At 46.4% G+C, this 17,530-nt stretch overlaps 1 protein-coding gene and 1 long non-coding RNA gene across 2 annotated transcripts in view; both read right to left on the bottom strand.

The window, feature by feature from the left end:
* Positions 1–1,019: 1,019 nt before the first annotated feature.
* Positions 1,020–8,036, bottom strand: LOC311123518. The gene is made up of 3 exons (XR_014612606.1): positions 7,955–8,036; positions 3,373–3,455; positions 1,020–1,052 (listed from the first exon to the last, which is right to left on the bottom strand). It is a non-coding gene; the product is annotated as an uncharacterized lncRNA (long non-coding RNA).
* Positions 8,037–9,944: 1,908 nt separating this feature from the next.
* The window catches only part of LOC311123517 (serine/threonine-protein phosphatase 6 regulatory ankyrin repeat subunit A-like), a gene marked incomplete at its 5' end in the record, with an annotated part of 48,239 nt that continues 40,653 nt past the window's right edge, over positions 9,945–17,530 (bottom strand). Inside the window, 13 exons of the mRNA XM_084197768.1 lie at positions 9,945–10,317; positions 10,523–10,614; positions 10,743–10,825; positions 10,920–11,002; positions 11,129–11,274; positions 11,488–11,653; positions 12,501–12,720; positions 12,944–13,061; positions 13,284–13,371; positions 13,854–14,055; positions 14,945–15,019; positions 15,196–15,222; positions 15,439–15,550. Coding sequence (XP_084053894.1) covers positions 10,025–10,317; positions 10,523–10,614; positions 10,743–10,825; positions 10,920–11,002; positions 11,129–11,274; positions 11,488–11,653; positions 12,501–12,720; positions 12,944–13,061; positions 13,284–13,371; positions 13,854–14,055; positions 14,945–15,019; positions 15,196–15,222; positions 15,439–15,550 — 1,705 coding nt within the window. The 3' untranslated portion in view covers positions 9,945–10,024. The remainder of the gene's footprint in view (positions 10,318–10,522; positions 10,615–10,742; positions 10,826–10,919; positions 11,003–11,128; positions 11,275–11,487; positions 11,654–12,500; positions 12,721–12,943; positions 13,062–13,283; positions 13,372–13,853; positions 14,056–14,944; positions 15,020–15,195; positions 15,223–15,438; positions 15,551–17,530) is intronic.

Here is a 17,530-nt window from a genome sequence, read left to right as displayed (position 1 = left end):
GTCCTGCACAAAGGTGTGTAGGTCTGGGTAGCTTCTCTTTCCCCTGCTGAGGGTGAGACTGGTCTGGGAAGTTTCATCCTTGTGGGTCACGGTAGTGAAGGTCACCACTGCAGCCTGATGGCGACAACAGAAAGCAGAGTTAGGCTGGAATTCAATTTTGCGTCATTAAAACACAAAATATCTCAATGAAATGTCATCCATGTAATAGAAAAATACATCATACCTCCTGTGACTGAGATGGGATGGCAACAGCCTCGTCCAACTCACTCTCTCCTTCAACCTCCTGTGACTGAGATGGGATGGCAACAGCCTCGTCCAAATCACTCTCTCCTTCAACCTCCTGCGACTGAGATGGGATGGCAACAGCCTCGTCCAACTCACTCTCTCCTTCAACCTCCTGCGACTGAGATGGGATGGCAACAGCCTCGTCCAACTCACTCTCTCCTTCAACCTCCTGCGACTGAGATGGGATGGCAACAGCCTCGTCCAACTCACTCTCTCCTTCAACCTCCTGCGACTGAGATGGGATGGCAACAGCCTCGTCCAAATCACTCTCTCCTTCAACCTCCTGCGACCGAGATGGGATGGCAACAGCCTCGTCCAACTCACTCTCTCCTTCAACCTCCTGCGACCGAGATGGGATGGCAACAGCCTCGTCCAACTCACTCTCTCCCTCAACCTCCTGCGACTGAGATGGGATGGCAACAGCCTCGTCCAACTCACTCTCTCCTTCAACCTCCTGCGACTGAGATGGGATGGCAACAGCCTCGTCCAACTCACTCTCTCCTTCAACCTCCTGCGACTGAGATGGGATGGCAACAGCCTCGTCCATCTCACTCTCTCCTTCAACCTCCTGCGACTCAGATGGGATGGCAACAGCCTCGTCCAACTCACTCTCTCCTTCAACCTCCTGCGACTGAGATGGGATGGCAACAGCCTCGTCCAACTCACTCTCTTCTTCAACCTCCTGTGACTGAGTTGGGGTATCTGTGTCTAGAACAGCCTCGTCCAACTTGGTCAGTCTCTCAGCCTCTCTGTGATCTTTATGGGATCTAGATAGAGAAAAGGAATATCTCTTAGGTCACTGCTATAATGTGAGTGTGAGGATGTGTAATTATAGAATTAGAATCACAGAATTAGAATGAATCATTCTAGAATTAGAATAGAATCACTCAAATTCTATGGCTCCAATACTCTTGAGATGACTCGGCCTATCCAGAGCCAAATATTTAGAGAATTCTGCCAACTTTTAAAAGGACTCCATGTTAGCGCCTTGGAGCCTTTCATTTATCCTTTCATTATAAGTAAATTCTAATTATAGATGTTCAGTTACATAGCATTGTTTAAAATGTCAACATTGCCCATGGGGAGCCAGCTGTCATATGGATATCTACTGTGTCATGTAATGTATACATAAACTCAGCAAAAAAAGAAAACGTCCCTTTTTCAGGATCTTTCAAAGATAATTCGTAAAAATCCAAATATCTTCACAGATCTTCATTGTAAAGGGTTTAAACACTGTTTCCCATGCTAGTCCCCTGTAGCTCAGTTGGTAGAGCATGGCGCTTGCAACGCCAGGGTTGTGGGTTTGTTTCCCACGGGGGGCCAGTATGAAAATGTATGCACTCACTAACTGTAAGTCGCTCTGGATAAGAGTGTCTGCTAAATGACTAAAATGTAAAATGTTGTTCAATGAACCATAAACACTTAATGAACATGCACCTGTGCAACGGTCATTAAGACACTAACAGCTTACAGACGGTAGTTATGAAAACTTAGGACCCTAAAGAGGCCTTTCTACTGACTCTGAAAAACACCAAAAGAAAAATGCCCAGGGTCCCTGCTCATCTGCGTGAACGTGCCTTAGGCATGCTGCAAGGAGGCATGAGGACTGCAGATGTGGCCAGGGCAATAAATTGCAATGTCCGTACTGTGAGACGCCTAAGACAGAGCTACAGGGAGACAGGACGGACAGCTGATCATCCTCGCAGTGGCAGACCACGTGTAACAACATCGGCACAGGATCGGAACATCCTGCGGGACAGGTACAGGATGGAAACAACAACTGCCCGAGTTACACCAGGAACGCACAATCCCTCCATCAGTGCTCAGACTGTCCGTAATAGGCTGAGAGAGGCTGGACTGAGGGCTTGTAGGCCTGTTGTAAGGCAAGTCCTCACCAGACATCACCGGCAACACCGTCGCCTATGGGCACAAACACACCGTCGCTCGACCAGACAGGACTGGCAAAAAAGTGCTCTTCACTGACGAGTCGCGGTTTTGTCTCACCAGGGGTGATGGTCGGATTCGTGTTTATCGTCGAAGGAATGAGCGATACACCAAGGCCTGTACTCTGGAGCGGGATCGATTTGGAGGTGGAAGGTCCGTCATGGTCTTGGGCGGTGTGTCACAGCATCATCGGACTACGCTTGTTGTCATTGCTGGAAATTTCAACGCTGTGCGTTACAGGGAAGACATCCTCCTCCCTCATGTGGTACCCTTCCTGCAGGCTCATCCTGACATGACCCTCCAGCATGACAATGCCACCAGCCATACTGCTCGTTCTGTGCGTGATTTCCTGCAAGACAGGAATGTCAGTGTTCTGCCATGAAGAGCCTGGATCTGTTGGATCGGAGGGTGAGGGCTAGGATTTAGCCATTCCCCCCAGAAATGTCTGGGAACTTGCAGGTGCCTTGGTGGACGAGGGGGTAACATCTCAGTTTATGTCTCAGTTGTTGAATCTTGTTATGTTCATACAAATATTTACATTACATTTTTACATTTTAGTCATTTAGCAGACGCTCTTATCCAGAGCGACTTACAGTTAGTGAGTGCATACATTCTTTTATTTGTTTATTTTATTTTTATTCTTTTTTTATATATATATATTTTTTTTTTTTCATACTGCCCCCCCGTGGGTATCGAACCCACAACCCTGGCGTTGCAAACGCCATGCTCTACCAACTGAGCTACATCCCTGCCGGCCATTCCCTCCCCTACCCTGGACGACGCTGTGCCAATTGTGCGCCGCCCCATGGGTCTCCCGGTCGCGGCCGGCTACGACAGAGCCTGGATTCGAACCAGGATCTCTAGTGGCACAGCTAGCACTGCGATGCAGTGCCTTAGAACACTGCGCCACTCGGGAGATGCGTTATTTACACGTTAAGTTTGCTGAAAATAAACGCAGTTGACAGTGAGAGGACGTTTCTTTTTTTGCTGAGTTTATATCTCAATGTCCCAACTCTCTAAATACATGGCTCTGGGCCTACCTCTCCATAGGCGGTGACCTTTGACCTACTACTGAATCTGTATCTGTAGGCCTATGTGATCCTGTAACCAGTCACAAATGTGTCATTAGTGTAAATCACTTACCTGACTTCCTTCATAACATCAGCTTCATTGATGGGGTCATCCAGGTCTATGAGGGTGAGGTCATTTCCATTGACCTCTGACCTCTGAAAGACAGCACAAAGTCATGTTTAGATGTCACCTACTGTGTCGCCTTTTGCCGTGTTCAAAACAACTGGGAAATCTCTGACTTCCGACTTCAGTGCGTTCAAGACAACTGGGAAATAGGAAAAAAAAACAAGCTCCGACTGGGAAAAATCGTTTTGAACAGTCATCCAACTCGGAATTCCAAGTCGGAAGCAGCGCGGCTTGGCGGGTCATGTTTTGGAGGACGCCTGACTCAACCTTCACCTCTCCCGAGCCCGCTGGGGAGTTGCAGCGATGAGACAAGATCGTAACAAGATCGTAACTACCAATTGGATATCACGAAAAATTGGGGAGAAAAAGGGGATAAAATTACCACCACAAAATGTAAAAAGGAATTCCAAGTCGGAAACTCTGGCATCTTTCTAGAGCTCCGACTTTCCGACCTGAAGATCACGGACGTCATGATTTGACCTAGTTATTTTTTTCGAGTTCCCAGTTGCCTTGAGAGCACCATTAACCCAACTCTCATTGTCACATCATAATGCATCATATTCAGAGAAATAGAATCACCAGAACATCATATCAGGTGTGCAGTTCAGTTTACCAGTCAAATTGCCAAGGTCAGAGGCTCTATCCTTTCTAGTGATTCTATTTCTATGGTCACATAATAATGCATCATATCTATGCTTGTGTCCGAAATAGCACCCTAGTTCCAATATAGTGCACTTCTTTTGGCTGGAGCCCTATAGAGTCCCACAGTATGAGTCATAATACCCATAAAACCTAGTGGTCTGGCAGCCTCTGGAACTGCCGTTCTGCAGCCAACAAGGCAGAGTTAATCTCAGCCTATGCTACCCTCCAGTCCCTCGACTTCTTGGCGCTGACGGAAACATGGATTACCACAGAAAACACTGCTACTCCTACTGCTCTTTCCTCGTCTAACCATGTGTTCTCGCATACCCCGAGAGCATCTGGTCGGCGCGGCGGTGGCACAGGAATCCTCATCTCTCCAAAGTGGACATTCTCTCTTTTTCCCCTGACCCATCTGTCTATCTCCTCATTTGAATTCCATGCTGTCACATCACTAGCCCATTCAAGCTTAACATCCTTGTCATTTATCGCCCTCCAGGTTCCCTTGGAGAGTTCATCAATGAGCTTGACGCCTTGATAAGTTCCTTTCCTGAGGATTGCTCACCCCTCACAGTTCTGGGTGACTTTAACCTCCCTACGTCTCTGCCTTTGACTCATTTCTCTCTGCCTCCTTCTTTCCACTCCTTTCCTCTTTTGACCTCACCCTCTCACCGTCCCCCCCTACTCACAAGGCAGGCAATACGCTTGACCTCATCTTTACTAGATGCTGTTCTTCTACTAATCTCACTGCAACTCCCCTCCAAGTCTCCGACCACTACTTTGTATCCTTTTCTCTCTCGCTCTCCTCCAACACTACTCACTCTGCCCCTACTCAGATGGTAATGTGCCATCACAACCTTCGCTCTCTCTCTCCCGCTACTCTCTCCTCTTCCATCCTATCATCTCTTCCCTCTGCTAAATCATTCTCCCTCCGATCTCCTGATTCTGCCTCCTCAACCCTCCTCTCCTCCCTTTCTGCATCTTTTGACTCTCTATGTCCCCTATCCTCCCGGCCGGCTCGGTCCTCCCCTCCTGCTCCGTGGCTTGACGACTCATTGCGAGCTCACAGAAGAGGGCTCCGGGCAGCCGAGCGGAAATGGAGGAAAACTAGACTCCCTGCGGACCTGTCATCTTTTCACTCCCTCCTCTCTACATTCTCTTCCTCTGTTTCCGCTGCTAAAGCCACTTTCTACCACTCTAAATTTCAAGCCTATGCCTCTAACCCTAGGAAGCTCTTTGCCACCTTCTCCTCCCTGCTGAATCCTCCTCCCCCACCCTCCTCCCTCTCTGTGGATGACTTCGTCAACCATTTTGAAAAGAAGGTTGACGACATCCGATCCTCATTTATTAAGTGAAATGACACCGCTGGTCCTGCTCACACTGCCCTACCCTATGCTTTGACTTTTTTCTCCCCTCTCTCTCCAGATGAAATCTTGCGACTTGTGACGGCCGGCCGCCCAACAACCTGCCTGCTTGACCCTATCCCGTCCTCTCTTCTCCAGACCATTTCCGGAGACCTTCTCCCTTACCTCACCTCACCTCACCTCCCACATCAACTCATCCTTGACCGCTGGCCATGTCCCTTCCGTCTTCAAGAGAGCGAGAGTTGCACCCCTCCTCAAAAAACCTACACTCGATCCCTCCGATGTCAACAACTACAGACAAGTAAGTATCCCTTCTTTCTTTTCTCTCCAAATCTCTTGAGCGTGCCGTCTCTAGCCAACTCTCCTGCTATCACTCTCAGAATGACCTTCTTGATCCAAACCAGTCAGGTTTCAAGACTGGTCATTCAACTGAGACTGCTCTTCTCTGTGTCATGGAGGCTCTCCGCACTGCTAAAGCTAACTCTCTCTCCTCTGCTCTTATCCTTCTAGACCTATCCGCTGCCTTTGATATTGTGAACCATCAGATCCTCCTCTCCACCCTCTCCGAGTTGGGCATCTCCGGCGCTGCTCACTCTTGGATTGCGTCCTACCTGACAGGTCGCTCCTACCAGGTAGCGTGGCGAGAATCTGTCTCCGCACCATGTGCTCTCACCACTGGTGTCCCCCAGGGCTCAGTTCTAGGCCCTCTCCTATTCTCTCTATACACCAAGTCACTTGGCTCTGTCATATCCTCACATGGTCTCTCCTATCATTGCTACGCAGACGACACACAATTAATTTTCTCCTTTCCCCCTTCTGATAACCAGGTGGCGAATCGCATCTCTGCATGTCTGGCAGACATATCAGTGTGGATGTCGGATCACCACCTCAAGCTGAACCTCTGCAAGACGGAGCTGCTCTTCATCCCTGGGAAGGACTGCCCGTTCCATGATCTCGCCATCACGGTTGACAACTCCATTGTGTCCTCCTCCCAGAGTGCAAAGAGCCTTGGCGTGACCCTGGACAACACCCTGTCATTCTCTGCTAACATCAAAATGGTGACCCGATCCTGCAGGTTCATGCTCTACAACATTTGCAGAGTACGACTCTACCTTACACAGAAAGCGGCACAGTTCCTAATCCAGGCACATGTCATCTCCCGTCTGGATTACTGCAACTCGCTGTTGGCTGGGCTCCCTGCCTGTGCCATTAAACCCCTACAACTTATCCAGAACGCCGCAGCCCGTCTGGTGTTCGACCTTCCCAAGTTCTCTCATGTCACCCCGCTCAGTTGAGGCTCGCATCTACTACAAGACCATGGTGCTTGCCTACGGAGCTGTGAGAGGAACGGCACCTCCTTACCTTCAGGCTCTGGCACCCCAATGGTGGAACAAGCTCCCCCACGACGCCAGGACAGCGGAGTCACTGACCACCTTCCGGAGACACTTGAAACCCTACCTCTTTAAGGAATACCTGGAATAGTATGAAGTAATCCTTCTACCCCCCCCCTCCCCCCCCATAAAAAAAAAGAAGAAAAATAAGTGGTTGTCCCACTGGCTATCATAAGTTGAATACACCAATTGTTGAATGCACCATTGTAAGTCGCTCTGGATAAGAGCGTCTGCTAAATGATATAAATGTAAAATGTAAATATACTGATAAAAGTCAACTTGTCCGAGAGAGATTTACATGGTTACAAAAACGTCACGCCAGGGTAAGCCTACACGAAATACAGCCCTTATTTTATGTGTTTCTAAAATCGGCTATGGGAAAAATGAATGGTGGAAAAACGATTGGAACCATGTCCCTGTTTGACCGCTAGGTTTTTTGGGTATTATCACACCTCCACTGTGGGACTCTATAGAGGGGTTGGTTGTTAAGCAACAAAACTGGCATGCAACTATGGGGCAAAATAGACAGGGTTTGACTTAGACTGTTGACAACATGTAAACTATATTTAGTCTCTAAATGTTTAATGCAAACATAAATACATTTGAACAATGAACTCGTCTCAAATACATTGTTACAGTTGTTGTTGGTTAGCTAGGTAGCGAATTTGAGTCATTGCATAGACATGATATCAGTCAAAACACCTCAAAACAAGACATGGTATCAATAACACCATACAACAAGCTGAAACATGCCACAGAGCTACGATTCCCCACATGGCAGCTTGTTGTTAGCTGAGGTTCAGAATCATAACAAGATACACGACTTCGGGCCATCGATGCGCGGGCATCGTTTTCGTGACGTCAGCCAACCCTTCTATGGCTCCTGGTCAAAAGTAGTACACTAGCCTACATAGGGAATAGGGTGCCATTTTGGACGAAATTATGAAGGTGCTGTCATAACATTTGACCCCCATTTGACCCTACTGTACCTTTAGCCAACTCTCATGACTCCCCGGCCATAGACTTTCTAGTTTGATATTACAGCATGAATAGCACATTATTTCATTTGTTAAACAATATTTAATCCACAGTAATTAATATAATTGAAGATTTAAAAATAAATAACATGCCTACCTTGAACTCTTTATTCTCCATCTCCTTGCAAAATCAGCACATTTCCTTGCCAAAATGAACGCGCATCCAGAGCGAAAACAAACGCAATCCTCCAGCACTAGGGAGGTTTAGACTGAACTGCTCCAGCGGTTTTTCATCAGTTTCAACGTTTATCAGTGATGACGTAACAATGACCTGTACAGATTTGACGCACTTTCGATCTCGTGCTGATGCAACACTCTGTGTTGTTGAAAGCTCATGTATGGAAATCCTGCGAGTTGTAAACAAATTTAGGCTATTGTTGCCCTTAAAACTGTAATGTTGAGGACGCCATGAAAAATAAAATACATAACCCACACCGTTAGGCCAAGGTACATGCAATATTCATCACTTTGCCAATTGACTTCTTGTTCCTTGTTGTATGTAGCCTTTCTTTTGGGATTAGCACCACTGTCACCTAGAAATTGATATTGCGGTTGTCACATAAAACAGATAACCCATAGTTCATTATTAAATAACATAACTCATTTCTTTATTTTATTACTCATAAAATATACAGCAATCTTCAGATACTGAAAGAATTCATGGGAGTTTCGATTCAGTCACTATTTCATATGTACATGCTAGTTTCATCCTTTTAAAGAAAAAAAGGACACGAAAAAACCTGTGAACCTCCTGATCCTGATTTGACGAACATAGCATATGTATTGTACATATTTCCAGTTAAAATTATTTTAAAAAAGAGACAAAAACGGGGGTTTGAACAAGCAATCACATAAAAGGTTTGAGTGGTTTCATTTTTTTGAAGAAGTTAAGCAAGCAAAACCTGTCAAAATACATTGATTATAAGACCAAGACAAATAATATATATATATTTTTTTCAACAGAAGAAAATCTAAATGCTGCTGTCCTACCATTGGTTTACAGTGTTTCTCCTCTCCAAGGGAGGCATGTTTTCCCCCTCGTATGCCTCGGAATAGTATCAGTGCTTTTCACAAACGTTGTATTACTTAGTGTGCATCATTGTTTTCGCTCATACAGCTGCCCCTACTCTCCTAACCTCCCCTCAGTAACTAAAGAAGGCACAAAATGATGACATAAATATCACAAGAAAGAATACATGAATTAATAATTTACTTTCTAAAATATTTTCTAGAGGGCAAAGGACAGGTAGGTTTAATAACGCAAATGTAAAAAGTCCTGTCGCTCACATACAAATGCAAAATCTAAATGGCACCCTATTCTTTATAGAGTACACTACTTTTGACCAGAACCCTATGGCCCTGGTCAAAAGTAGTGTACTATAAAGGGAATAGGGTGCCATTGGGGATGGAAATTCTTTGAAATTACTCATGAGAGCAAATACTACGATTCTTTGGTTCCCACAGAGGGTCAGGAGCTTAAGACATGAATGATATTATTAAAATGTTTGTTCATAAAAAATAAATGATTTCCCCTCCTCCCACATGGATTACAGACAAGAGGCTAGGTGCGTTCTGACTGTCTTAGTGTGCGGATAAACATGACCATCACTCTCATAAAACTTAAATGAAACATCACTCCTTATGTTTTTTCTCAGGCCAAAACGCTCAATCCCATTTCTACTGTCAAAACAGGTTTTGAAAAGGCTTCTTCCGCATCTTTTGGTCCATGTCTGTTTTTCACTCAGTGAAGTGCTACTATCCCCTTGGACTACAGGTTATTGCCGTCATAAGGTGTCCGTCTGTCTGTTGGCTGGACAGTTTCTACCGTTTAGGACCTTTGTGGGTAAAGGTAAAGGTGGGGTATAGCAGCAGCAGTTCCTCTGAAGTCCAGTATCTGCTGGAAGGACACCTGGTGGTACGAGAGGATGAGTGTGGCCAGCCAGCCTGTTGTGCCTCCCCCTCTCCCTCCCTCCCTCCATTTCTCTCTCTCCATCTGCAGGACTCTTAAGGCTCCTGTGCGGACTGTCTCGGCTCGTGCCCTCCCAAAGCTGGCTGTGGTGATTTAAGACACGGTGTGTATGTGTGGATTTGTTTGTGGCCTCTGCCCCACTTCACTGTCCATCCGCCTGCCCTTGGCTCCCCTCCTGGGCAGCGACCACCACCCCCCTCAGTATGTCTCTGAGTCTGAGTCGTTGAGTTCCTCATCCTTGTAGAAGCCTCCATCGTGGTCGCGGTGGCCGATGTTGTTGAAGCTGCAGTAGGAGCTGTGCTCGCTGCGCAGCACGGGCAGGCTGTCGAAGGTCACACTCTTGGAGGGGCTGGTGGTGTAGTGGTTAATGGCACTGAAGGACAGGCTGGGCGCCGGGTTGCAGGGGGACACGGGCATCATGGTGGCCAGGATCAGCGCCAGGCAGTCCGCCACGTCTTTGTTGGGGGCGCAGGCCAAGGCAGGCGTGTAACCTGAGGGGTTCAAACAGAACAGCAGAGGGTCACTTCAGGAGCATCACCGTTTACTATAACACTTTTGGTGAAAAACATGAAATAACAGCAGGCTAGGAGATACAAAGTTAAGACAATAACCAAGCAGTGGACTAGAGAGAAACATTTGTGGACACATTGAGAAGAGAAGTACAGAAGAAAACGGTGTTAGCGTTATGGATCTTACCATTGTCATCGACTGCTAGCACGCTAGCACCCTTCACTAGTAGCTCCTGAACCACCACCGTCAGACCATTTCTGGCTGCAACGTGTAACGGCCTGAGGAGAAAGTACCGTCAGATTAGCCAGCAGCAAATGAGGATACCTCCCAAATGCCAGACTATTCCCTATATAGTGCACTTCTTCTAATTCTTCTGGCCCAATTAATACAGCTGAACCATACGTACGTCTGTAAGGCTGCGTTAGTCGAGTTGATGAGGTTCCTGTCTGTAATCTTCTCCAATATCAACAAAGCACTGGTTTCATGCCCCTTTAAAAACCAGAGTCAAACATGTCAGACCAAAATGTCAACCAGAGAGAGCCAACTGTTCAGATGAACGTCATCTTCATGTGGGGATGCTCACCTTACTGCAGGCCAGATGAAGAGCAGTGTTCTTGACTGCATCCTGCAGGGTGAGCTCTGCTTTGGCACTGCTCACCAACAGCTCTGACACAGACAGAGAAACATAAAGAAACTCAATTAGGAAATGAAGCGACTTACTAAAATGTAAAACAGACATGTTGAACTTAAGCCGGCTGGGCGAGGCAAAGCGGAGGAGAGGGGGCTGCGTACCGACAGCGTTGGTTTGTCCGTTCTCAGCAGCCATCATGAGGGAGGTCTTCCCGGAGGCATCGGGGGAGTTGACCTGGGCGTTGTGGCCTAGCAGCAGCTGAAGACACTCCACGTGGTCCGTGAAAGCCGCCGCATGCAGGGGGGTCCTGGAGAGAGAGGAAACTTATTTCACCGATATCATGTAGGACTGTTATAAACAAGTTTGTTCAATTAACCCTGTTTATACCATAGAAATATAAAATCACTAATAGATGTATTAAAAGTAATCTACAATCCCTCATCCAACCCCAGAGGTCATTTTATTCCCAAGACAACATTATTCTCCAGAAGAAAAGGACTTTGTCATGTGCTGTAGTTACCGGTTCTTGGTGTCAGTGGCGTTGACAATGGCCGGCCCCAGAGTGTCAATCAGCATCTCTGCAGCCCCCTCGTTGTCATTGATCACAGCACAGTGGAGGGGGCTGAACGAGTTGCCCTCGGTGACATATGCTATGACAAAGTCCTGTTTCAGTGTAAGGTCCTCCACTGAGAGTCATAACCCCTAATTCTGTTGTAGTCTTGTTCATTCCCCCACATGGCTCCGTCCACACCAATCGAATGCTTTTCAAGCCACAAGAGGGAGTGAATGAGTGTACACTTCATGGAGGAGAGAACAGAGCTACAGTCCAGTTAGTCAGTACGTACCGTTGTATGTAGGGGTGTAACGATCCATCTACTACATCGATGTATCGATTTATATTCCTATGATCCAACTACATCGATCTGTGCTCGGTGAGTTGGCCTTTTGGACAACATATAACATCGTTTTAAAATGTAATAAATCGATTGTATCGATACTAGGAAATAACCCATTGGATTTAAGCACGTCAGACTTTATATGGATGTTTTTTCTTAGCACTTTTAATGATAAAGGCTTTAAACATTACTCGATTCAGTCTGCCTATCCGTGACGTCATCGCCCCACGCCAGCAGCAGCGCAAAGGCGCAAAGACAACAAAACATAGCATGGCGGACGACAGAGGAGAAGCCGACGAGCGAGAAATTATCAAGCCACCATTGCGGTCCTTACAAGAAACAGGAATCTAGGAAACTTCACCTGCACTGTCCAGTATCCAGGTATTTATTTCAGTCACACTGGTTGAATTTTTGGCTAAAAGGTTACTGAATCGATTTCAAGTCACTGAATCGTTTCGGATCGTATCGTTCTAAATGAACCAATATCGTCCTTGAATCGTATCGACAACCACGAATCGTGATACAAATCGAATCGTTACACCCCTAGTTGTATGGCCTGCCTAATTCAGGGACATGTTTACGGTGCTGAAGAGAGAAAATCAGAAAATATCTAGTGTTCCGTTAGTCCAGTACGTACCGTTGTAGCAGGCCCAGTGTAGTGGCGTGTAGCCCTGGTTGTCTGTGATGACGGGGAGGGTCTCCACTGACTGGGCGGCGTGTAGGAGTCCCCCCAGCACCCCGATGTGTCCGGATGCCACCGCCAGGTGGACAGGGGTCCGCCCCTTACAGTCCCGAACCAGGAAGCTGGCGCTGTGCTGCAGCAGGGCCTCCACACACTCCTCATGACCCGTCAACGCCTGGGAGGAAGGGCAGGGAGACAAGAATGGATTTGAATAACTAATAATCAATGATATAATAATGAATCATCAATTATTACAAATGATGTCTGGAGGCAGGTCCCCCTACAGGGATGAATACACCACTACCCATGGACAACTACTTTTCTGAAGATAATATGTATATTTGAGCCTCCCCGTCTCTTTCTGTGTGTGAGCGTATACAGCCAGCTCTCCTCCTCACCCCTCTGTGTAGCGCTGTTCTGCCCCACTTGTCTTTGGCTTCTACGCTGGCTCCCTTGTTGAGCAGTGAGTACACACAGTCTGTGTGTCCGCTCAGCACTGACAGCATCAGAGGGGTTCTGATACACAAGACAACAAGGTCATATTACAAACTGGTAATAACCAGGCTGAGTCCCAAATGGCAACCTATTCCCTATATGGTACACTACTTTTGACCCGAGCCCATAGGGTTCTGGTTTAAAGTAGTGCACCAAGTAGGGCATAGGGTGCCATTTGGGACGTAGAACTAGTGTCAAAATCTCTTTATTTCAGGAATTGTATCCAAAACCCAATTGACTTACTGTCCATTCCCGTCTTGAACGTCCACTGGACTCTGGAGGTCAGCATTTCCAATCAGCAAACGCAAACACTCCGAATGACCGTTGGTAGCTAGAGGAGGATAAACAGAGAGGATATAAGAATGTGAGATGATTGACCGTTGGTAGCTAGAGGAGGCTAAACAGAGAGGATATGAGCTGATTGCTGGACGACTATTACCTTCACATGAACAGACAGATTTCTAGAACAGTGGTATTGGTAGATGACATCCTCATGATGTTAACACAGCAGATAATAAAACATTTTGGGGCTGAGGCCCTCGAAGCCTGTCACCTGCTAGCTGTGTACCTGGCTCTGGATAGAAGTCCCCCTGTGCACTGATCTAGGATCAGCTTACCCTCCCCAGATCCTCAGCAATAATGACAAAAAATGACCTTAGATCAGTGTGTAGTGGGCATTTTCACACTATGCTATATAATATCCCTAGAGTGGACATTGGCGTCCTAGCAACATGACCAAACAAATGTCCATCTTGGTAAGGAAAACTTTTGAATTACAGAATCTCTAGGTCTTACGTGATATCCTATGCGTACCTGCAGCGTGGATGGGGGTCCTCTTCAGGGTGAAGTCTTTAACCAGGATGGAGGCTCCCTGGTTGATGAGGACGTCAACACACTCCACATGGCCTTTAAAGGCAGCCAGGTCCAGAGGGGTGCGCCCCTGGCTGTTCCTCACGTCTAGATCCAGCAGAGACTGAACCAGGACCTCCATAGCATGGTGGTGGCCGTGGTACGCCTGAATGGAAACAAACACACAGTCTGAAGCAAAGTCCAGTGGTATGCCTGAACAGATATACACTCCTAATATAATCAATGTCCTATAGTAGACCAGTGGTATGCCTGAACAGATATACACTCCTAATATAATCAATGTCCTATAGTAGACCAGTGGTATGCCAGAACAGATATACACTCCTAATATAATCAATGTCCTATAGTAGACCAGTGGTATGCCTGAACAGATATACACTCCTAATATAATCAATGTCCTATAGTAGACCAGTGGTATGCCAGAACAGATATACACTCTTAATATAATCAATGTCCTATAGTAGACCAGTGGTACGCCTGAACAGAAATACACTCCTAATATAATCAATGTCCTATAGTAGACCAGTGGTGCGCCTGAACAGATATACACTCTTAATATAATCAATGTCCTATAGTAGACCAGTGGTATGCCTGAACAGAAACAGTCCTAGACCCCTAAAGTAGACCAGTGTCTCTCAAATCGGGTGCCCATTTTTTCTCCCGCCCAGCATCAACATCGAAGGTCCCTGCCAAGCGTGAGATTTAGAAACACTCTACTTCTCCTCTGTTGGAGGTTGATTAACTCAAATGGCAAAATAAGGAAATCATCCTCATCATCACCGTGTCAAAATATGCATGTATTTTACACTAATCAGGAACAGATAGGAACATGGTGTGTGAGTGTCTGGACAATCAACTTTTCGTGGAAAAACAACACCATGCCTGCATCCCAGATAGCACCCTATTTCCCATGTAGTGCAGTACTTTTGATCTGGGCCCATAAGGCTCTGGTCAAAAGTAGTGCACTAAATAGGGAATAGGGTGCCATTTGTCATGTGGCGAGACCCCTACAGGAGCAGGTAGGCTTTACTCACAGCTAAGTGTAGGGGGCTGATGGGAGCTCTGACATCAGAGTCGTTCAGGATGTCTGTCCCTGAGGTTTCCATTAGCTGGGGAAAGACAAGGACGGGCCAGTTTAGACTTGTAACATATTTACTTTGAAGGTTAGTCTAGTAGCATGTTTCATGTTGTAAATCTCAGTGACCAGCCCCTGCAGACATACTGGGGTGTTGCATTCGTATCTTAAACAAGCTAGTGTGAGGAAAAGTAACCAACTGGTACTTACCACATCTAAAGGTGTTTCACTTGCAATCTGGAAAAAGAACATCAAGAGTGACGATGCGGCCACGACAAACATGCAACCACACCTTAAAACCTACTGAATATCAACGTCTGTCCCAAATGGCACCCTATTCCCTATATAGTGCATTACTTTTGACCAGAGCCCTATGGGCCCTACATTCATTTGGGACGCAGACAAAATGGTCTGTGAATGCAGGGCGTCTAGTCCCCTGTGGTTCTGACTCACCAGCTCCAGACAGAGGCGGTGTCCGTACGCAGACGCGTAATGGACTGCGTTGTAGCCCTGATTGTCCCTGATCCCTGGGTTAGCGTCGTTTCGCAGCAAATATTCCAGACACCTAGAGGTCAGAGGTCAAGAGTTCACTAATCATTATACCAACATCAAGACAGACAGATAAGCAAGCAGAGACACTTTCCCAAAGGAGACGTGGCCAAGCTTTCACACTGCAGATTTAACACTAGTATGTATTCAAACACGACCAACAACATACTCTAGACTACAGTGAAATGTGAAAGGTCATGGCACCACAACATACTCTCCAGACTACAGTGAAATGTGAAAGGTCATGGCACCACAACATACTCTCCAGACTACAATGAAATGTGAAAGGTCATGGCACCACAACATACTCTCCAGACTACAGTGAAATGTGAAAGGTCATGGTACCACAACATACTCTCCAGACTACAGTGAAATGTGAAAGGTCATGGCACCACAACATACTCTCCAGACTACAGTGAAATGTGAAAGGTCATGGCACCACAACATACTCTCCAGACTACAGTGAAATGTGAAAGGTCATGGCACCACAACATACTCTCCAGACTACAGTGAAATGTGAAAGGTCATGGCACCACAACATACTCTCCAGACTACAGTGAAATGTGAAAGGTCATGGCACCACAACATACTCTCCAGACTACAGTGAAATGTGAAAGGTCATGGCACCACAACATACTCTCCAGACTACAATGAAATGTGAAAGGTCATGGCACCACAACATACTCTCCAGACTACAGTGAAATGTGAAAGGTCATGGCACCACAACATACTCTCCAGACTACAGTGAAATGTGAAAGGTCATGGCACCACAACACACACAACAGTAAGAGAGGTGTGAGACGTACTTTCCGTCTGTGTCGGAGGCAGCAGCGTAGTGGAGCGGGGTGCAACCCCTTTTATCCAGATCGTTCACACTGGCCCCAGACCCCACCAAGGCAAACAGACACTGGTAGTTATAATTGGCTGCCGCATAATGCAGAGGACTCCTAGAAGAACGCACAGAAACCATTCAACATCAACAACAGAAACAGCTTATTGGAGCTGTATAACATTTACATTTTACATTTACGTCATTTAGCAGACACTCTTATCCAGTGCGACTTACAGGAGCAATTAGGGTTAAGTGCCTTGCTGCAGTGCACATAGACACATTTTTCACCTAGTCAGCTAGGGGATTTGAACCAGCAACCTTTCGGTTACTGACCCAACGCGCTTAACCGCTAGGCTACCTGCCGCCCAATATTTCCCATAATAATTCCTATATGCCCCTATACTATATTCCCCATTATCATAAAGATCACATATGAAAGTTATTTGATGCCACAGACAGACCTTCCGAAGCTGTCCTTTCTGTTGAAGTCTGCCCCTGTGTTGAGCAGCAGATTCAGACAGTCCAGGTTCCTGGTAACAAGATATCAAGTTCAGAAAGGCTCTCGTACATCTGAGCTATCAGGTGGATGGTAACAAGATATCAAGTTCAGAAAGGCCCTCGTACATCTGAGCTATCAGGTGAATGGTAACAAGATATCAAGTTCAGAAAGGCTCTCGTACATCTGAGCTATCAGGTGGATGGTAACAAGATATCAAGTTCAGAAAGGCTCTCGTACATCTGAGCTATCAGGTGGATGGTAACAAGATATCAAGTTCAGAAAGGCTCTCGTACATCTGAGCTATCAGGTGGATGGTAACAAGATATCAAGTTCAGAAAGGCTCTCGTACATCTGAGCTATCAGGTGGATGGTAACAAGATATCAAGTTCAGAAAGGCTCTCGTTCATCTGAGCTATCAGGTGGATGGTAACAAGATATCAAGTTCAGAAAGGCTCTCGTACATCTGAGCTATCAGGTGGATGGTAACAAGATATCAAGTTCAGAAAGGCTCTCGTACATCTGAGCTATCAGGTGGATGGTAACAAGATATCAAGTTCAGAAAGGCTCTCGTTCATCTGAGCTATCAGGTGGATGGTAACAAGATATCAAGTTCAGAAAGGCCCTTTCACATCTGAGCTATCAGGTGGATGGTAACAATGAGAACC

This window comes from Coregonus lavaretus, assembly GCF_964263955.1.
Source record: "Coregonus lavaretus genome assembly, contig: HAP1_SCAFFOLD_392, whole genome shotgun sequence".
Classification (NCBI taxonomy): domain Eukaryota; kingdom Metazoa; phylum Chordata; class Actinopteri; order Salmoniformes; family Salmonidae; genus Coregonus; species Coregonus lavaretus.
Note: the sequence above shows the minus strand (reverse complement) of the source record. Positions and strands in the feature narration are given on the sequence as shown.